The sequence below is a fragment of the Colletotrichum siamense genome (assembly GCF_013390195.1).
Source record: "Colletotrichum siamense strain Cg363 chromosome Unknown KSG_Cg363_contig01, whole genome shotgun sequence".
Classification (NCBI taxonomy): Eukaryota; Fungi; Ascomycota; class Sordariomycetes; order Glomerellales; family Glomerellaceae; genus Colletotrichum; species Colletotrichum siamense.
In genome coordinates, this window is record NW_023501014.1 from 7,545,861 (window position 1) to 7,562,998 (window position 17,138).

At 51.4% G+C, this 17,138-nt stretch overlaps 6 protein-coding genes across 6 annotated transcripts; 3 read left to right on the forward strand and 3 right to left on the reverse strand.

Annotated features, from left to right (window-relative positions):
- Positions 1–679: 679 nt before the first annotated feature.
- Positions 680–2,270, reverse strand: CGCS363_v001910 (Lactose permease; the record flags this gene model as incomplete). The annotated part of the gene is made up of 2 exons (XM_036633759.1): positions 680–1,637; positions 1,687–2,270. 2 exons carry the CDS (start codon positions 2,268–2,270, stop codon positions 680–682), a joined length of 1,542 nt encoding a protein of 513 aa, XP_036501808.1.
- A 722-nt stretch (positions 2,271–2,992) lies between these two features.
- bglB-4 (Beta-glucosidase B) lies at positions 2,993–5,864 on the forward strand (the record flags this gene model as incomplete). Its single annotated transcript, XM_036633760.1, has 5 exons — positions 2,993–3,258; positions 3,326–3,432; positions 3,500–3,908; positions 3,963–4,189; positions 4,249–5,864. The coding sequence occupies 5 exons, from the start codon at positions 2,993–2,995 to the stop codon at positions 5,862–5,864; spliced, it is 2,625 nt and encodes an 874-aa protein (XP_036501807.1).
- A 76-nt stretch (positions 5,865–5,940) lies between these two features.
- ecdB-3 (Echinocandin B biosynthetic cluster transcription factor ecdB) lies at positions 5,941–7,212 on the reverse strand (the record flags this gene model as incomplete). Its single annotated transcript, XM_036633761.1, has 6 exons — positions 5,941–6,130; positions 6,186–6,564; positions 6,621–6,805; positions 6,857–6,916; positions 6,972–7,058; positions 7,106–7,212. The coding sequence occupies 6 exons, from the start codon at positions 7,210–7,212 to the stop codon at positions 5,941–5,943; spliced, it is 1,008 nt and encodes a 335-aa protein (XP_036501806.1).
- A 1,366-nt stretch (positions 7,213–8,578) lies between these two features.
- On the forward strand, positions 8,579–9,574 carry CGCS363_v001913 (Fujikurins efflux protein; the record flags this gene model as incomplete). Its single annotated transcript, XM_036633762.1, has 3 exons — positions 8,579–8,932; positions 8,991–9,125; positions 9,221–9,574. 3 exons carry the CDS (start codon positions 8,579–8,581, stop codon positions 9,572–9,574), a joined length of 843 nt encoding a protein of 280 aa, XP_036501805.1.
- A 1,447-nt stretch (positions 9,575–11,021) lies between these two features.
- pgaD (putative endopolygalacturonase D) lies at positions 11,022–12,278 on the reverse strand (the record flags this gene model as incomplete). The annotated part of the gene is made up of 3 exons (XM_036633763.1): positions 11,022–11,769; positions 11,827–12,125; positions 12,204–12,278. 3 exons carry the CDS (start codon positions 12,276–12,278, stop codon positions 11,022–11,024), a joined length of 1,122 nt encoding a protein of 373 aa, XP_036501812.1.
- A 1,252-nt stretch (positions 12,279–13,530) lies between these two features.
- Positions 13,531–14,361, forward strand: CGCS363_v001915 (uncharacterized protein; the record flags this gene model as incomplete). The annotated part of the gene is made up of 1 exon (XM_036633764.1): positions 13,531–14,361. One exon carries the CDS (start codon positions 13,531–13,533, stop codon positions 14,359–14,361), a length of 831 nt encoding a protein of 276 aa, XP_036501811.1.
- Positions 14,362–17,138: the final 2,777 nt, after the last annotated feature.

Consider the following 17,138-nt stretch of genomic DNA (forward strand, 5'->3'; position numbering starts at 1 on the left):
CGTAGTTGCATGTTTTTTTTTTTTGGTATATGCATTTACCGGGGTCGGTCACTCAAGCCCGGCGTGTTGATTTTTTCTCTGCCATGTCAACTTCAGCTCCCGTCAATCTGAACCTTGTGATGACCTCGCCACCCGCTGAATTGATCGCGCTTGACTTCATATGCTCCACAAACCCGGAGGGAGCCCAGCTTGTGCCGACTCAGTCAGTCAGTGGATCTCTCCCAAGTGCGTGGATCCCATCCGCAAAGCCTCTCCCCCTCCGTAGCCGAAGCCCTAAGCCTCTCCCACACCATACGACGCCGGCATATGAACATCTTCCCCGGTCGATTCCGGCATCCACATCCGATCTCGGGAGCCGTTCCCATGATCACCAACGGAAGGGTGGCCGAGTTGGTTATGGCGCCAGGTTAAGGTCAGCTTAACATCTGTTTCCTGGTGGGGCAACCCGCGCGAGTTCGAGTCTCGTCCCTTTCATTTTTTGGCTTGCACCCTCTCAGTGAGTTTCTCAACGGACAACTCAGTGGTGCTTGCTGGCTGCGGATCGAAGAGAGTGCCTTGTTTTTGAAGACCATATGTATCATCCAGGGGCACGAGTACGACTGATTTGGTTTTACTTTTAGATCGTAGATAAGTCACCGCTGAGTCTTCTAATGATTATGTTTGAAAGTATGGACTTCTCTCACTCCTTGTGCTCTACCGCTCTCATCTCGTTGATGATGGATGCCTTCTCCTCTGGCCCATCATCTTTTATCTCTTCCCCAAACACCTCTTGCATGCGTTCCAGACTGTACCCCCTCGTCTCCGGATACAGAAAGTAGAACACCGCGATCTCGACCAGTAGCCATCCGACATAGAAAAGGTAGTACTTCCAACTCAGAGACTCCATCCCAATCGGGTTGACAAACTGGTTCAGGAACGACGCTGCCTTATTGGCGAATACAAGAATGCTCAACCCCATCGCCCTCAATCTGAATGGCAGGATCTCCGTCGGGTAGAGGAAGAGAAGCGGGTTCAGACACAGGTTGAATGCCGCATAGTATATGAAGATGAACGCCAACGCAGCTTGGCTCGAAGCCGTTGTCCCTTTGGTGTTGTAGACGGCAATACTGGCTGTGAGCGACGAAAAGGTCAGCCACATGGCAACTCCGCCGCCGACGAACATCCACCGCCGGCCGAGCTTCGTCGACAACCCCGCCGCCATGAGGGCGGTTGCGTAGTTCACCGTGCTGATGACTCCGTTGAGTAAAGTCTGCTCCCGCTGACTTGTGATGCCGATGCTGCTGAAGATGCGAGTCAAGTAGTAACTGACTAACCCATTCCCGGACCATTGACCAGCGACAGCAAGCGTCACAAGAATGAGCAGCCGCTTACGGTTGGCAGGTGTTTTGAGAAACAGCTTGGGGCCCGCGTCTTGTACTTGCTTTTCCAGCTGCAGTGCGACTTTCATCTCGTGGAATTGCGCGAGAACGAGGGGGTCGTTCGGGTCGCCGCCGCCATGGTGCTTGACGAGGATGTTGAAGGCTTCCTCTTCGCGGTCCTTGTAGCACAGCCAACGAGGGGACTCGTCTAGAAACCAGACAAAGATCATCTGGATGCAGGCTGGAACCGCTTGAAGCATAGTTGGCAGATGCCATGCCCTTTTCCTCAAGTTAGCAGCCGCTGACAACTCGCATCTTGATTACGCACCAAGAGCCTGGGATGCGATAGCTGCCAAAGTTAACCCATCCCGCCGTCAGGGCACCCAGGTAGAAGCTGGTGTTGTAAAGCGAACCGAAGAGGACGCGGTGTCGGGGATGTGCGAGCTCGGATATCAGCACCGGGGCGGCGGCGAGGGCCATGGTGATGCCGAACCCGACGACGATACGTCCCCCGATGAAGAGGCCGATGGAGTGGCTGAGGCATTGTATCAATACGCCAATGATCATGATGCAGCTGCCGATGAGAATGGACCATTTGCGCCCGAAACGGTCGGAGATCATGGCTGAGAAGGGAGTCGAAAGGATTGCGCCGAGGGGGTAGGCTGCGCTAGTGATTCCTAAGAGAGCTCCCTTGGGACTCCCGAACTCATGGTTCCAGGCGACTACGCCCTGGAGGCCGGTCAATACTGAGCCGTCGTAGCCATTAGTCGCGCAGACAACGAGGCAAGCTGGCGCAAGGATGGCATAGGGACGGATGAGGGAAGGCGTGAGGGAAGAGAGCGCAGGCCGAGAATCTGACGCGAGGATCTCTGCCACCGTTCGGAATGTGGTAGGGTAGGAATTGGAATCCATCGTCTGATCAAACATGGGCAAGGGGCGGGAAACGCGAGGAGATGAGATCTAAGGATCATGAACTCTAAGCTATGCGGTTCAACATGTTGGGCCTATTTGTATGCGCCCCTCTGAATGATGTTGTGGAAGACATGAGAGCACACCTCCAGATGCCTGGTTCTGGAATCTCACCAGGCCGTACTTCAAGACTTACGACATGGCGTTAGACCCAGCTACATAGTGCGATTCTAGCTATGTTCTCCTCCCAAACCCCGGATGACATCTGCGGGGGAGGGCTTCCCCAGGTCTTGGCAACAGCCTGGGCGAGCGCGGCGTAGCCCAGTGTGGTAATCGCAGAGGACGAGCGGGGAGAAACGGACTGCCTCCAACGGCGGTGATCATATTGTGGGGGCTTTATGCAAGTTCCGCCACTGCAACTGCAGTCTTGCTCATGATCCAATTGGCTAGTTGAATCTATTCCAGTGCGGTCCGGATTTGTTGCTGCCAGGTTAAGCAAACCAGGCGGGGAGATGCGGACCGGCGCCGATGGCCACACTGAAGTTGAACGATGGGTCACGAACACATGTTGCGGGTATGCCTGAAGTCTCGGTTTGTCGTCTTGCCTCCGGTTTCAAGGTCATTCAAAATAAGCAGTATGCACGACTTTCCTTCGAGAGTATTTCACAACTCTTCCGTGTTCTTCACGCGGATTTACTCGGCGCTTGATTTGGCTCACTCTCAACATGCTCGACACCGAGAGACATGGTCGGGATCATGATCCCTCAAAGGTCCCTGTGACTGCCACTCAAGATGCAAAAGGTTTTGCGGATGAGAAGCTCAAACAGATGACATTGGAAGAGAAGATTTTGCTTTTGACTGGAGAAGACCTCTGGCGCACGAATCCCATCCCTAGGCTGGGCATCTCCAGAATCAAGACTTCCGATGGACCAACTGGCGTGCGCGGGGGAATCTTCGTCGATGGAGTGACTGCAGCTTCATTACCATCCGGGTTAGTGTTCTGAACAAGAAATGTTGCCTCATTATTGTCATTTATGTTAGACTGACGAGTCAAACAGCGTGTCACTTGCCGCTACCTGGGACAAGCAAGTAATCGAGGACGTATCGCAAGTTTTGATAGCAGAAGCCAAGAGCAAGGGGGTTGATGTTCTGCTAGGACCGACTGGTGAGTGCGGTTCTGTTATCTGCCGCTAGGGTCGGTTGAATTTAGCACTGATACTCGATACATCCAGTTTGCATCCCAAGGACCCCTCTGAGCGGGCGCAACTTTGAAGCTTACAGCGAGGACCCTTTCTTGACGGGCAAGCTTGCCGCTCAGTACATCAACACGATCCAAGCTGCTGGCATTGGGGCCTGTGTGAAGCACTACGCCGCCAACGACCAGGAAAATCGCCGCTTCTTCATCGACGAGAAGATTCCCGAGCGCGCCCTGCGTGAGATCCACCTCCAGCCTTTCCAAATCGCAGTCCGCGACAGCAACCCGTGGTCGATCATGACGGCTTACAACAAGGTAAACGGAAACTTCTGCTCTGCGAACCACTACCTCATCAGAGATATCCTCCGTGGCGAGTGGGGTTGGGACGGACTCGTTATGAGTGACTGGTTTGGGACCAATAGCGTTGTTCCCTCTCTTACAGCTGGGTACGTCATCTGGGAAATCTCAAGGATGTTCACGAAGCTTACGGATCATTGCAGTCTGGATCTTGAAATGCCGGGGCCTGTGAGGAGGCGGGGCAAGCACCTTCTTGAAGCTCACCGGCAAGGCCTGGTCGACAGCTCCTTCATCGATGCTTCCGCAAGTACGGTTCTCGAGCTTGTCCACAAGACTGGGAAGAGCAAAATTCCCGACTGGAAAGAAGGACCTGAGCAGGCCGTCGATCTCCCCGAGCATCGGGCAATCTTGCGCCGCGCCGGCGCCGAAGGTGAGTCTACTCCAGAAACCATCGGTCATCCAGAAAGGATTGCGTTAACAGCTCTACAGGTATTGTTCTGTTGAAGAACGAGGGTGGTATTCTTCCCTTGAAGGATCTTGACGGAAAGACCATAGCGTTCATCGGCCCCAACGCAAACAGGTCCGTTGCGACTGGAGGCGGGAGTTCGAATCTCTCACCTCACTACCGTACTACACCGTTCGGCTCTTTCAGCAAGGAGATCTCCAGCATTTATCCGACTGCGAAAGTCGTGACCAAGCCAGGCATACTCACTCACCGTTACCTTCCTCTTCTTGAGCCTTCGGTGATGACGAACCCGAAGACCGGCTCCCCTGGATTCGTATTGTCGCTTTGGAGAAACATGAAGCACGAGGGCACGCCTTTCATGACTGAGCACCGACCGAGTTCGAATCTGGTTTGCTACGACGGGCTTCCGCCAGAGTTGACAACTGGGGAAAGGTACTCCTACCGCGCCAAGACGATTCTGACGCCCAAAACCACTGGAGTACATCAGTTTTCCCTTTCCAGTTGCGGACCCGGGAAGCTTATACTCGACGAAAAGGTAATCATCAACATTGAACGCCGGTGGTGGTCACCCAAGTCCTCTCTTTTTATGAGCTACGGCTCGCCTGAAGAACGCGTTGAAGTGGAGCTGAAGGCCGGACAATCATACGAGCTTGTCCTTGAGTCCATCAGTCGCGAGCCTAAGCCGTACGACATGACTTACACGGGCATGCTTGAACGTGAGGAGGTTCAAGATGGTGGTCGAGTTGGATTCCTGGAGAACCCTGGCGATCTCGATGCCATGCTACAGGAAGCCGTTGACCTCGCCAGCCGTAGCGACATAGCGATTGTGGTCGTTGGGAAAGATCATGAATGGGAGACGGAAACAAGCGATATGGTCTCCATGGATCTACCAGGGCAATCTAACGAGTTGGTGCGGGCTGTGGTGAGAGCGAATTCCAGGACCATTGTCATCAATCAGACAGGCAGCCCAATCACGATGCCCTGGGTCAACGAAGTGCCAGCCATTGTTCAGGCCTGGTATCAAGGGCAGGAGCAGGGCAACTGTATTGCCGACATTCTTCTCGGGACCACCAATCCTTGTGGGAAGTTGCCAATCACATTCCCACGCCGCATTGAGGACACACCCTCGTTCGACAACTACCCCGGAGAGAATGATGTGGTTCACTATGGTGAAAACCTTTACCTCGGTTACCGATTCTATGACCATCGCAAGATTGAGCCGTTGTTCCCCTTCGGATATGGTCTCTCGTACACGACATTTGCATACTCTAACATCAGGCTGAGCAGCGGTTCTCTCGCTGTGGACGAAACGATTGAGGTTCAGGTTGACGTGACCAACACTGGGGGCGTTGACGGCAAGGAAGTAGTGGAGTTTTACGTGAGCCCGGTGTCCAAGCCGACACTCGGCCGACCTCTGAGGGAGCTGAAGGGGTGGGACAAGGTGTTTGTGCGTCCTGGGGAGACTGCCACTGCTCGGGCTACACTGGATCGGGGGAGTATCTCCTACTGGGACGACAGCATTCAGAAATGGGTAATTGAAGGAAATGCCGTGTTCATGGTTTCTGCGGCGAAGGACTCTAGGGATGAGGGGCTGGCGGCGGAGTTTCGCTCGAAGGCTGCAGCCCGGTGGGTTCATTAAGTTGCAGTAAAATATGATGTTTAAGTAGAATGCTGGATGCATCAAGAATGAACGCATGACAAATGCTTACAAATAGTTATCCTTCTGCGAGACTCTGAACAATCTCGTAATCCCTGGTGATTGTCGGTGAAAAAGGAGATGCCGCGTCAACAATGATTGCCTGAACCCGATCAATCACTTCCCAGCCATCTGGCAGCAAGGCCGCTGCCAATCCCGAAACCTCCGTTCTCTGAATCATTTGTATCTGGATTCTTATTGCAAATAGCCTTTTTCAGGTTTGTCAGATGTCTCCAGAACGTTCGAATCGAGGCGGTAACTTACGTTCTCCAGGAGTTAATGGGAAACAGGAGAAGCTGGAAAGGCTCGTGCATTATCCCGCCGTGAAGAATTCCTATCAGCGCCGAAGCAATAGCAGTTTTAGCACAATCTAGTTCGTAATCCGCGGCATCTACTCCAGAGCTGTGTATCACCCTGTGAACATGAGGTCGGTAGAGTATGGTTTTGGCGGCATGATAGCGGGCCTTCAAGTGACCCTTGAGCCTCTCTTGCATGCTGCGCTTGTCGGTTTGAGAAGCAATTCGAACTTCATCCGATAGTGTGAGATCCGAGAACTGAAATGCAGAGGGGAGACATTGTTTCCACTCCTCAATCTGCCGGTTGAGTTCGTAGAGCACGGAGGGAGTTGGAATCACAAGCCGCTCTGTATAATCAGTCAAAATTAGTATCGATCTACATCGCGGAGTTTTCTCAAGTCACCTTGATTGTACAAATGGGAGTGAATCCTATTAAGGAGTCTTCTCATTGAAACGAGGGCAAGGAAGAAGAATTGGTACTCCTTTTGCCGCGGGTCGATCCCAGGATCTGGGAGAAGCGGCAACGGAACGGAGCTTTCAAGCCCACTAAGACCGCTCGAGGGGAATTCAAACTCGACGAGTATTTGACTGGAATATTGTCAGCGTTATGATATCAACAAGTGCAGCAGCGGCACTTACCTTTCTTGTAGGTATGCAATCCAGTAGAGTTGGCAATGGTGAGCTCGCAGCTGTTCCTCTCTATCAAACCTTTATTTAGACAATGCCCATGAACTTTTGAAATGAGTCAACATACAAAGGCAGCAAGATTATCACAGTCGAACAGGCTTTGTTGATGAAACGCCAATGATCGTAAACTCTGAGTTTGGATGAGTTGTAAAGACTCTTTGTGTTAGTTGCAGGATTCAGACTGCGATGAGTGATGCTTACGCGATGAGCAGAAGACACTGCACGCTTTCCCAGCTAACATCTTCAACATCACGAAATATGCTGCAAGCTAGATTGAAGAAGCTGAGACCGGCCTCAAACTTAAGCATGTCAGTGGCAGAATCTGACTGAGCCCATTCTCTGCCATCAGTCTGACATGCGACAACGGAACCAAGGGAAAGTACTAGAAGTACAACGCAGCTGCTTAAATTGTCATCAAAACCGACTCTCAGGGTCCGACTAAGATGATGATGGTAGAAATTGTCCTCATCAAGAATAAGACATTGGGGGTGAAAGTGAGTGAAATAGAGGTTGGCTAGGTCACGGAGTTGAGACAAGGATATTGCGGATAGCCAGCTGTTGCTCACTTCGCTCATGTTCTGCGACAGACATACTGGTGCAGCAGTGGTCTTTCTCAGTCTGGCTTGCTTAATTTCAAGGTCGACTGGGTATCGCAGCTCACGGTCGCTTAGAGTCAAGGGCGAACACGACCATGTTAGTAAATGCTGTGGCGCTGTGCAGTGACGCTCTGGTATCGCCAGTTCCTGACGAATCTGAACCGACCCGAGCCTTGAGGGCGTAAAGGCGCTGATGGGGCTGGCTGGATCTGGGGTATTAGGAGGTTGTGTCGTAGAACTTGGATGGTTGCGATCGCTGAGTGGGCCAACCCCTTGGTTTGCCGTTGTCTTTGCCACAAGGTTGTCAATCTTGTCTTCCATTCGTTGAAGGGCGCCAGCCAATTCGGAGACTGAAAGACCTTTCCTGACAGACGGAGAGTTCATGAGAAAACTTTGACTAGAACGATCAACACTGTTGGATCTCACTTGGATGCGACGCTCTCCACATATGCGCACGCCAGTCCCAGTCTCTTGCACCGATCACAAGAAGGCTTCGCTTCGTTACATCTTGTCTTTCTCTCGCGGCAGGATGCACATGCCTTCAGAGCGTCAGGCGCGGTACCATATGCATCTGGAATACAGGGGGGCGTTTACATTCAATGCAAGGCGTCTAACATGTTTACTGGGTGACTGTTGTGTAGCCTGGGAGTTGTTCATCATTGTGATAGCGCTGAGATTGAGGATGCGGAGAAAACAATGCGATAAAGAACCCAGCACCCAGTTGGGAGCTCCGACTTTAATACCAATTGGCTAGTTTGCCAAGCTGTGGAGAGCGACCCGATATCGCCGGACGGCGCGAAGGAACTTTTGCAAGGAAAATGTGTCCCAATTCGGAAAAGGAGGATTGTGCAAGCCCACAGCGAAATAAGGTATATATATCCTTTCGCCCAAAGGCGTGCCCCCGGGAAAGTTCCCTGGTCACAAACACCACTCTCCTCCATAAGATTCGAGCGAAGTTTTGTCGCAAACACCATCAACAATCACTACCGACCGTATCGTTACGGTCGCCACATCATCCTCGCTGTAAGCACATTTGCCAACCTAACCTTATTTGACAAGCCAGTTCACGTTGTGAACCATGGCGGGTAACACTCTATCAGGTCAGTCTCGGTCCGAGAAGCACAACTCCATCGTTCCATCCGACCCTGAGAACATCTCTGGAACGCAAGATGGAGTTTTCTCGCCCGCACAGGAAGAGGTGTATCCGGAGGGAGGCACGCAGGCATGGTTCGCAGTTACCGGCTCCTTCTTGGTTTACTTCGCATCCTTTGGCGTCGTGAACAGCTTCGGTTTCTTCCAGACTTTTTACCAGCAAGAATATCTGAAGAATTACTCGCCGACCGCCATCTCCTTCATTGGCACGCTGCAAATCACGCTGATGTACCTCTCGGGCTCGGTCGCTGGAGCACTGTTTGATCTTTACGGTCCCAAGGTAAGTTACTCCATTGGAACTCGGGATGGGTGCCATGAATATGCTAAACTTTCCTCAGTGGCTCTACCTGTTCGCCGCGATCGGGGGCGCTGGCTCTATGCTTGCAACATCTTTCACTCAGCCCAACGCGATTTGGCAGCAGTTCTTGGCTCAATCTCTCCTTTTTGGCCTCACTGTTGCCTACGGAGTTCAGGTGGGTCGCATCTTATTCATTCGCCAGGACTGTTGGTTGAGGAGCTTCATTTGCAGTAATGCAAGCTCTAAAACGTACTAACCTGGAATACTTAGCCGGCTCTCACCGTAACAGGGCAATATTTCCACCGAAAGCGTGCCATGGCCATGGGCATTGTGGCATCTGGCAGCAGCCTGGGCGGGGTTTGCCTCCCGATCATGTTTTCGAGACTCGTCCCCCAGATTGGCTTTGCATGGGCACTCCGTGTTGGCGCCGTGATTCTGCTGACCTGTTACGGTTTGGCCATAGTTGTGTCCTCTTCAAAGCAGCCAAAGAGGAAGCTGAAATCTCTCGGAAGCTTGCTTGATTACAGGGGCTTCTTAGATATACGCTACTCATGTCTCTCGGCTGGAGCGGTCATCGCAAGCCTGGGCGTGTATGTCCCATTTTACTACTTAGGTGAGTCTTAGAGTTTGTGTTTATGCCCCAGGTCTTCGCGTAGGATCTGTGTCTAACGGTTTGCAGAGCCATTTTGTGTCGCCCTCGATCCGAACTCAAAGGTTCGGTCGTACCTACTGCCTCTCATCAACGCATCGAGTCTTTTCGGACGTATTATGTGTGTACCCTCTCCCTGGGCTATGCGTCCCCGCTTGAAATATGGACGCCTTCTGACTCTAGCAGTGGTGGATATGCAGCGGACCGCATTGGCCGGCTGAACTTTCTGTATCCGATGATTATTCTTTGCGGACTGTTGTGTGTGGTCATGTGGCTTCCTGCAACGACGCCTGGGGTACTCGTTGCATTCGCTTGTCTCTACGGCTTTGCATCTGGGGTCTTTATATCAGTCATGCCTGCTGCCATCGGGCAAATCATTCCCACCGGAAAGCTCGGAGCCAGGCTTGGAGCATTTGGTACCGTTACCGCCATGGCTGTCCTGACGGGCAGTCCGATAGCTGGGGCCTTGATTCAGAGCGACACCAGGACTGGGTATCATCCTCTTATCATTTTTGCTGTAAGTCATATTTACCTCCTTTGTTCAATTGGCTCAGATTTGCAGGTTTGCTGATGAGATGCCTATTTTCAGGGGTGCTGTCTTCTCGGGGGAGGCGCCATAATCTTTGCTGCCCGAGTTCTACACGACAGAAGCCTCAAGAGCAAATGGTAGCCAACTCGGAACCCAGTAAAGTATGCGATTATCGCTCTATACAAGACACCGAGCGGCGTCAACTTGATTTGAGTCGGAGTACGAACTGGTCGATTCCGGTTCCGTGTGGGGGTTTTAAGTAGGATTGGGATGGAGGTCGTAGGGGAGAGACATTTAGATCAGCTTGTGTCTGCATGTGCCTTTCCTGCTGATTGATGTACTGTGGTAGCTGGAGATTGAATGGGGGGCGAGAGGATTAGGGATGTGAGCGCGATCCGGGATACCGTTGAGCAGCATGTAGCGACTGCGAGGTAGAATCAAATGTGAGAACCGGCGCCTCAGATTCTGCTTATCCGTGTGTCAACCCACTCGGGTGATACCCTGGGCACGGCTTTATGCGTGTTAAGAGGTTGATATTCAGTTGACTAATGGGTAAGAGTTTGGGGCATACTGAAAGAGATAGAACGACCACTTCAAAGCTGTCAAGGGTCCCAAAGCAGCTGGTTGCCCCCCAAAATCCAGGTATTGATCGGTCAAATGAAGCGAGACAATACGAGTTGGTCACCAACGTTCCGGAGAATTTGGATGAGAATGTGCGCAAATGGTTGCCCGCCATGAGATTTTATCGTAATAAAGTTATATACTTGGTATTGTTCGGTCTATATATGCCAGCTACTCATGACCTAGAGGTCTGGCCTCCCAATGACGTGATGGTCTTTATACGTATACACTTCATGAAATATTTACGAGGAAAAGAAGCGCCCAAACAGCGCTTATGCGGGGCATCCGCTGGCGGGGAAGTTGCAGCTGCCGCCCTTGCCACCTCCGGTGATCTTGGTGTTCTCGAAGGTGATGTCAGAGCAGCTGCCATCACCGCAAAGAATGTAGTAGTTGTAGGCGTCGCTACCGGTAGCAGTACCCTGAACATCGACGAAGTGGATGCTGCTGATGTTGACGCCGTTGGTAGGCGAACCGGTCGGGCCGCCGTTGAGGTAGTCCTGTTGGACATCAATGCCGTAGGTGTCGATGTCGGTGAGGGTGATGTTCTTGTAAGTGATGTTGGTGACGGAGCCAGTGGTGCCAGAGTTGGACTTGATGCGGCAGCCATTTGAGCTCTTAATGATTTGAGAGTTGGAAAAGACGACGTTATCGACAGTGTTGTTGCTCTTGCCGCCAATGGAGCCGATGCTGAGGCCGTGACCTCCGTAGCAGTACATGTTGTTGACGGTGACATGGGTGCCACTGGTGACAGCAACACAGTCATCTTGGTTGTGAACCTTGATGTTGTCGAGGGTGACATAGTCGCTGGAGGAAATGTCGAAACCGTCACTGTTGTGGGCTGCAGCCTTGGTGCCGCTCTTGTTGTTGGGCACATCGCCGGCGGAGTTGTCAAGGATCAGATCGGATACAACAAGGTTCTGGTTGCCGGTCATGGAGAAGCAGTGAACAGGCCAGTTCTTGATGTTCAGGCCGGTGATCTTTGCGTTGCTGGTCTTCTTGACAACAACGAAGTGGTTGGGCCTGATTCGGGCGCATTAGCTTCACGTATCTCATTTCTGCCAGAGTGTTTGCACTCACTTGTCACCACCACCGTTGGAACCCAGGCCGTCCCAGTAAGCAGCGCCATTGCCCTCAATTACGTGGCCGGGTGCGCCAGTGATTGTAATGTCAGTTCCAGAGATAATGATAGGGTCGAAGCTGGAGTCGACAGTCGTGGCGAAGGTGGTTGTGCCGTCGAAAGTAACCTTGGTGCCCTTCTTCAGCTTCTGGAGATCGATGGGGCTGGCCGCCGGGGCAGCAATGTTAGAGAGCGTGATGTCGGTGCATGACGAGACGGCGGTCGCGATATCCTCGAATTTGGTAACGGTGCAGCCGGTCTAAGAGGGGCAAAATCGGGTCAGTCTGAATGTCGCGAAATGGGCTGCGATCGGACGAAACAACGGGGCTCAGCTTACGGAGTTGGAGACGGGAATCGCCGCTACCAGCACGACGGGCAGCAGAGCCGCAGCAGGGGCAAGAAACTTGGCCATCTTGGCGTGGAGAAAAAGAGTGAGATTGAGTATGAAATGGAGCAGCGAACGATGGTGAGACTGGCTGAAGAACGATCGCCAAGTAGGCGCCAAGGTAATGTTTTATATATTCTTCAGATCCAATTTGCGACAGCGTTACAGCGAGAACGTTTGATCTGAATGATTGGAGGAGCTTTGCAGACCCTCCTCCGTCCGAACGGGCGATCAAGACACATTGGGACTGACGAGCATGGCCTCATAGCAAGGGCCGGTGGATCACTCGAGCCTCATTCGGTAAAGTGTCTCCGAGCCATACGGATTCAATGGAAAAGACCCATGTGCGCCAACTAGCTCGATTCGATCAATGAAGGTTTGGTTAGTGCGCTCGCCGTTGAGTGTCATGAGTTTATTCCCGTCGGTGCTCGTTCTCAAAGGAAGAATATTACACTCCGTTGCGTTGACAGCGTCCGCCCCCCTTTTTTTTCCCCGCTTATGCAAAAACATGAAAAAAAGCCAATTTTACGCTGTGACGCGCATTTCTCTGCATCGCACGCAAAACGCGTCAAAGTCATCACCAACACCTCAATTGCCGTCAATCACTATAGTCCCAGTAGTATTCAAACGTATAACTACACGATAGAGACATAAGGTGTGTATTTCATGCTTCCGTAGCAGTCAATCTACCCATCGAGGCATTGCCAACCCAGCTAGTCACCTCATCCCCATACCATTCGACCAACAAAAGGTCTATTTTCGTCATGAGAGATCAAGATGACATTTGCTGAGGAACAGAAGAAGAGACCTGCTGTATGACTTTATATATCTACTCAGCATACGGTTTGTATGGCTCTGAGTAATATATAAGCATACCAAGGGGCTTGATACGGTTCTTCAGAGCAAATGCTTTGGCAGTCAACAGGATTAATGACTCTCCTGATAGCTCAGCTTGTTCACGATATTGAGCAAGAGTCTACTGCTGTATAGATTGTGCCCTGTTACTTACAGTTTGCCGCTGGTCAGTACATGTCCGTGGTTTATTATATCAGATACATCGAGAAAGACGCCGGGCGACGACGACGATACAATGGCGCCCAGAATATCGAATCTACAGCTATCGACGATCGCGATGATACTGCCATTCGAAGACCAAAAGACCCACGAGCTGGCAAGTATCGTTGGCTGTACCGAACGAACGATTCGACGACATAGATCACGACGTAATATCACTGGCGAAGTGCAGAGATATAAGAGGTGCCGCCAGAGTCGACAAAAGATGGAAATATGGCATCGTACAGAGCTTCTTGAACTACTGCAGTACCGCAGCGATCTATCTCTTGAAGAGATGCAAGATTTCCTATTTGAAGCCTTCGAGATCCAGATCAGTCGTTCTGCAATCAGTCGACAGTTAAACTCAGCTGGCTGGACGAACAAGAAGTCCAAGATTATTGCTGCTCAGCGAAGTGACGAACTACGATACGAGTACTTGTACCGTATACGACGATATCGCCCCGACCAGCTGGTATTCGTCGACGAATCCGGCGTCAATAAGGATACTGGGATACGGAGGACTGGATGGGCGCCGAAAGGGCTTGCTGCGTTTCGAACTGCAGAGATTGATCGGTTTCAGAACTCTCGCGTACAGATCCTGCCAGCCCTCACGTTGAGCGGTATCCTACACTTGACTACGTATTATGGTACGACTGACGGCGATGGGTTCTTTCGTTGGCTACAGGAGTGCCTTATCCCGAAATGTGGGCGTTTTCCAGAGCCAAACTCTGTCATCGTTATGGATAACCTCTCCTGCCATCGTATACCTGAAATCGAGGGTTTATGCCGGGTATCAGGTGTCCATCTCGAGTTTCTGCCTCCGTATTCACCAGACTTCAACCCCATCGAAGAGTACTTCGGCGATCTAAAGCGATACATCAGGAAGACGTATTCGAAGTGGAACAACGATGAGAATGACACTCGGGATTTCATGGAATATCTACGTGACTGCGCTATGGAGATTGGGTATCGTCTACCCCAGATCGAGGGCCATTTCCGCCATTCGTTCGTCAACTTTGATGGGACAGAGCATATATTTGACGATATCGAACTATAAAAGGGAGGATTTGCTGCCAATATTGAACATCAGCAAGCAATCCAAATTTTCATCGTGCGTTCGCGCGCAATAGATCTTAATCGTGTCGTCATATGATGGTCAATCATCAAATCCATGATTGTAGCCAACAAGATTGCCAAAAGGTTAGCCACAAGCGCACCAGAACACAAAAAATATACCGTCGTCCATTGTTTTCGTCGGTAGCTACGTATACATATCAATTTTGCCTGTATAACGGCTGAAACGCGTTGTTGATGCTTGTGACGATGATTTGTGATGATGACACGTCATCACGATCAGAGACTTCAACCATAGTCAGAGACTTCAACTGCCCCTAACCAGTATCGGGATGGACCGAAGTGTATTGTTTGCAGATCCAAAATAACAGTAATTCTATTGCTTTTATACGTATAGAGCGGCAGTGTTGAATCTACGGCTATGGGTAGACTTTTCCGTGGTTGAACACGTCATGCAAAAAAATCGCGCATACAGTCAAACTTCACACCACTCTTGCTGTATCACTCTTCTTCGTTATCCTCCTCCGAGTAATACGTCTCTGTTGACGACGTATCACTCGAGATTTCAATCTGATTGTCCTCATCGCCTTGCTCGATTTCGTCTTGTTCGATCTGTAACTGCGTGGGCAGCATCTGCGACGCTGACAGCAGTGGTGACGAAACGAAACCAAAGAGTTCCGAAACGCCTACAAAGTTAGCCATATTCGACAGTAAACAGCTCTATATACACTCACCACGTCGACCAACTTCAACTGGCGTACCACGGATCTCTTGCTCGATGGATTGACGTGGCACTAGGGCGTCGATATGTCGGGATGACCCCAACTCGCCTGAAACTAGCGCCGCAGAGTTTTCAACTGGCGCCGCCGCCGTCCCTCCTGGCAATCCAGCGTATATTCTTGTATAAACATCTCCTTCTGACTCTCGATGGTTTGAATGAAGTTCAGAGTGAGATACCACGTCGGAGAGGGCGTCAGACTGCCCTCCGTAGTAGGCGCTGTTGTCTATGAAGGATTTGATCGAGTTCCTGACATCTTCGGTAAGATCTTGAGTAAAACCCTGTTCAGTAAACCAAATATCTGGTAACTTGCGAATTGCCCGCAAGCTACTGTCTACTGATCGCAGTTTCTGTAGCTTCTTTCTGAACCCTTCGTCGACGTTATATCGCTTGCCGCGGACGGATATAAACCACTTGATGAAGCTGGCCACTTGATCTAGAGCTTTTCGAGGCGAATCCGGTACCACTGGCGAGGACGAACGAATCGGGAGTGCGATACTTGGTTGACGAGTGCTTGGAAGGTTCAATGGCGGAAGAGTTGGCAACGAATACTGTGAGATGTTCGCATATGGCCAATATGCCGGCGGCGGCGGCGCCGGCGGCGGCAGCTGTACGTATGGGTTAGGATATTGAAGATGACGATCTGGCGCCCCCGCGTTGCCGTATATATTGACGATGGCGTTGCTGTTGGCGTTGGTTAGGCCAGATCTTGACCCTGATGATGGAAGTGCGGCATTTTCAGCCTTCTCTTCCGTCATCACTGTCGTCTCCTGGTTATCATCAACCTCCACGATATTCTTACTTCTCTTGCCCTGGCGTTTCTGATCCTCTATAAACTGGTCGTGAAGAATCTCACCAAGCAGTTCTTTAGGTGGTTCCATATTGTCAACGCCAGCCTGTCCAGTCATAATAGCCTTCGCCCACTTCTCTATATGGTGAGATTTGATCTTGTAGTGCTTCTGGCCTAGTATATAGCACCAGTTGAACTTCTCGTCGCCCGAACTATTCTTACATCTCTGGTACTCTGGGCAGATGTGCGTACGGAGAAGTTGTCTGTGCATACCCTCCTTCCGACGCTCGACGTTTGCAGGATCGTTAGCCTCACGATCGATCGCCTCTTGCATGCCGGCTGAAACGCCTGCTCGGCCACCTTTTCGAGGCGTTCGTACGCCAGTCACTATACCACCAGAGATTGGTACGGCGCTGTATTGCCACTTGACGGTGAGGTGGACTTCACCCCTCTCTTCAGCTTGTTCAAGAGAGGGGACAATATCAACCCATGGAATACTTGGCCAAGTGACCCCTCCAGTAGACGGATAGACCCGAGTGAAGATTGGTGTTGGTTTAGATGCGTTGGTGGGCTTCCTCCAAGCAACGACAACAGCGATATTGGCCTTCTTCACAATATACGAGTGAGCCACTTCTGCCTCAAGTTGGGCGCCGCTGTCTGCCTCCCAGTCTCTACTATTCGCATCTAATACAGGAGCAATACTGAATCTGTTATACGCGATGCTCTCGATGGTTAGATCGAGAACAGGTAAACCGTTACCCTTGAGCGCTGGGCCACGGGTAACCTGGATTTGTAGCAGAGTTGGTTCCTCGTTACCCATATCGTCCTCCTCTTCAAATACATCGTGGAACGACATAAACGTATCATCAGCGCTATGGCGAGGGGCCGTAGGCGTATCGTCCGCAAATCGAGTGGTTTGACGAGGGGTTGGGTTAACTGGGGTCGAGTCTGGTCGAAACGGTGGCATCGACGAAGGCAGAGTACTTCGGAGCCGGATCGTATGCGGCGGATCCTTCTTTCGCTTCCTCTGCGTTGTCGTTGCTTTTTGGCGAGAGGACGCTTTTGGAGCTCTTCGTGATGACGGAGGGGCTATAAGTACACGCTTTCTTCGCGATGTAGACTCAGCCGCCACCAAATCATTAGTCTCGGGTCCAGCCTCGGCGACGATAACCTCCTCGGCGGCCTCCTCGGC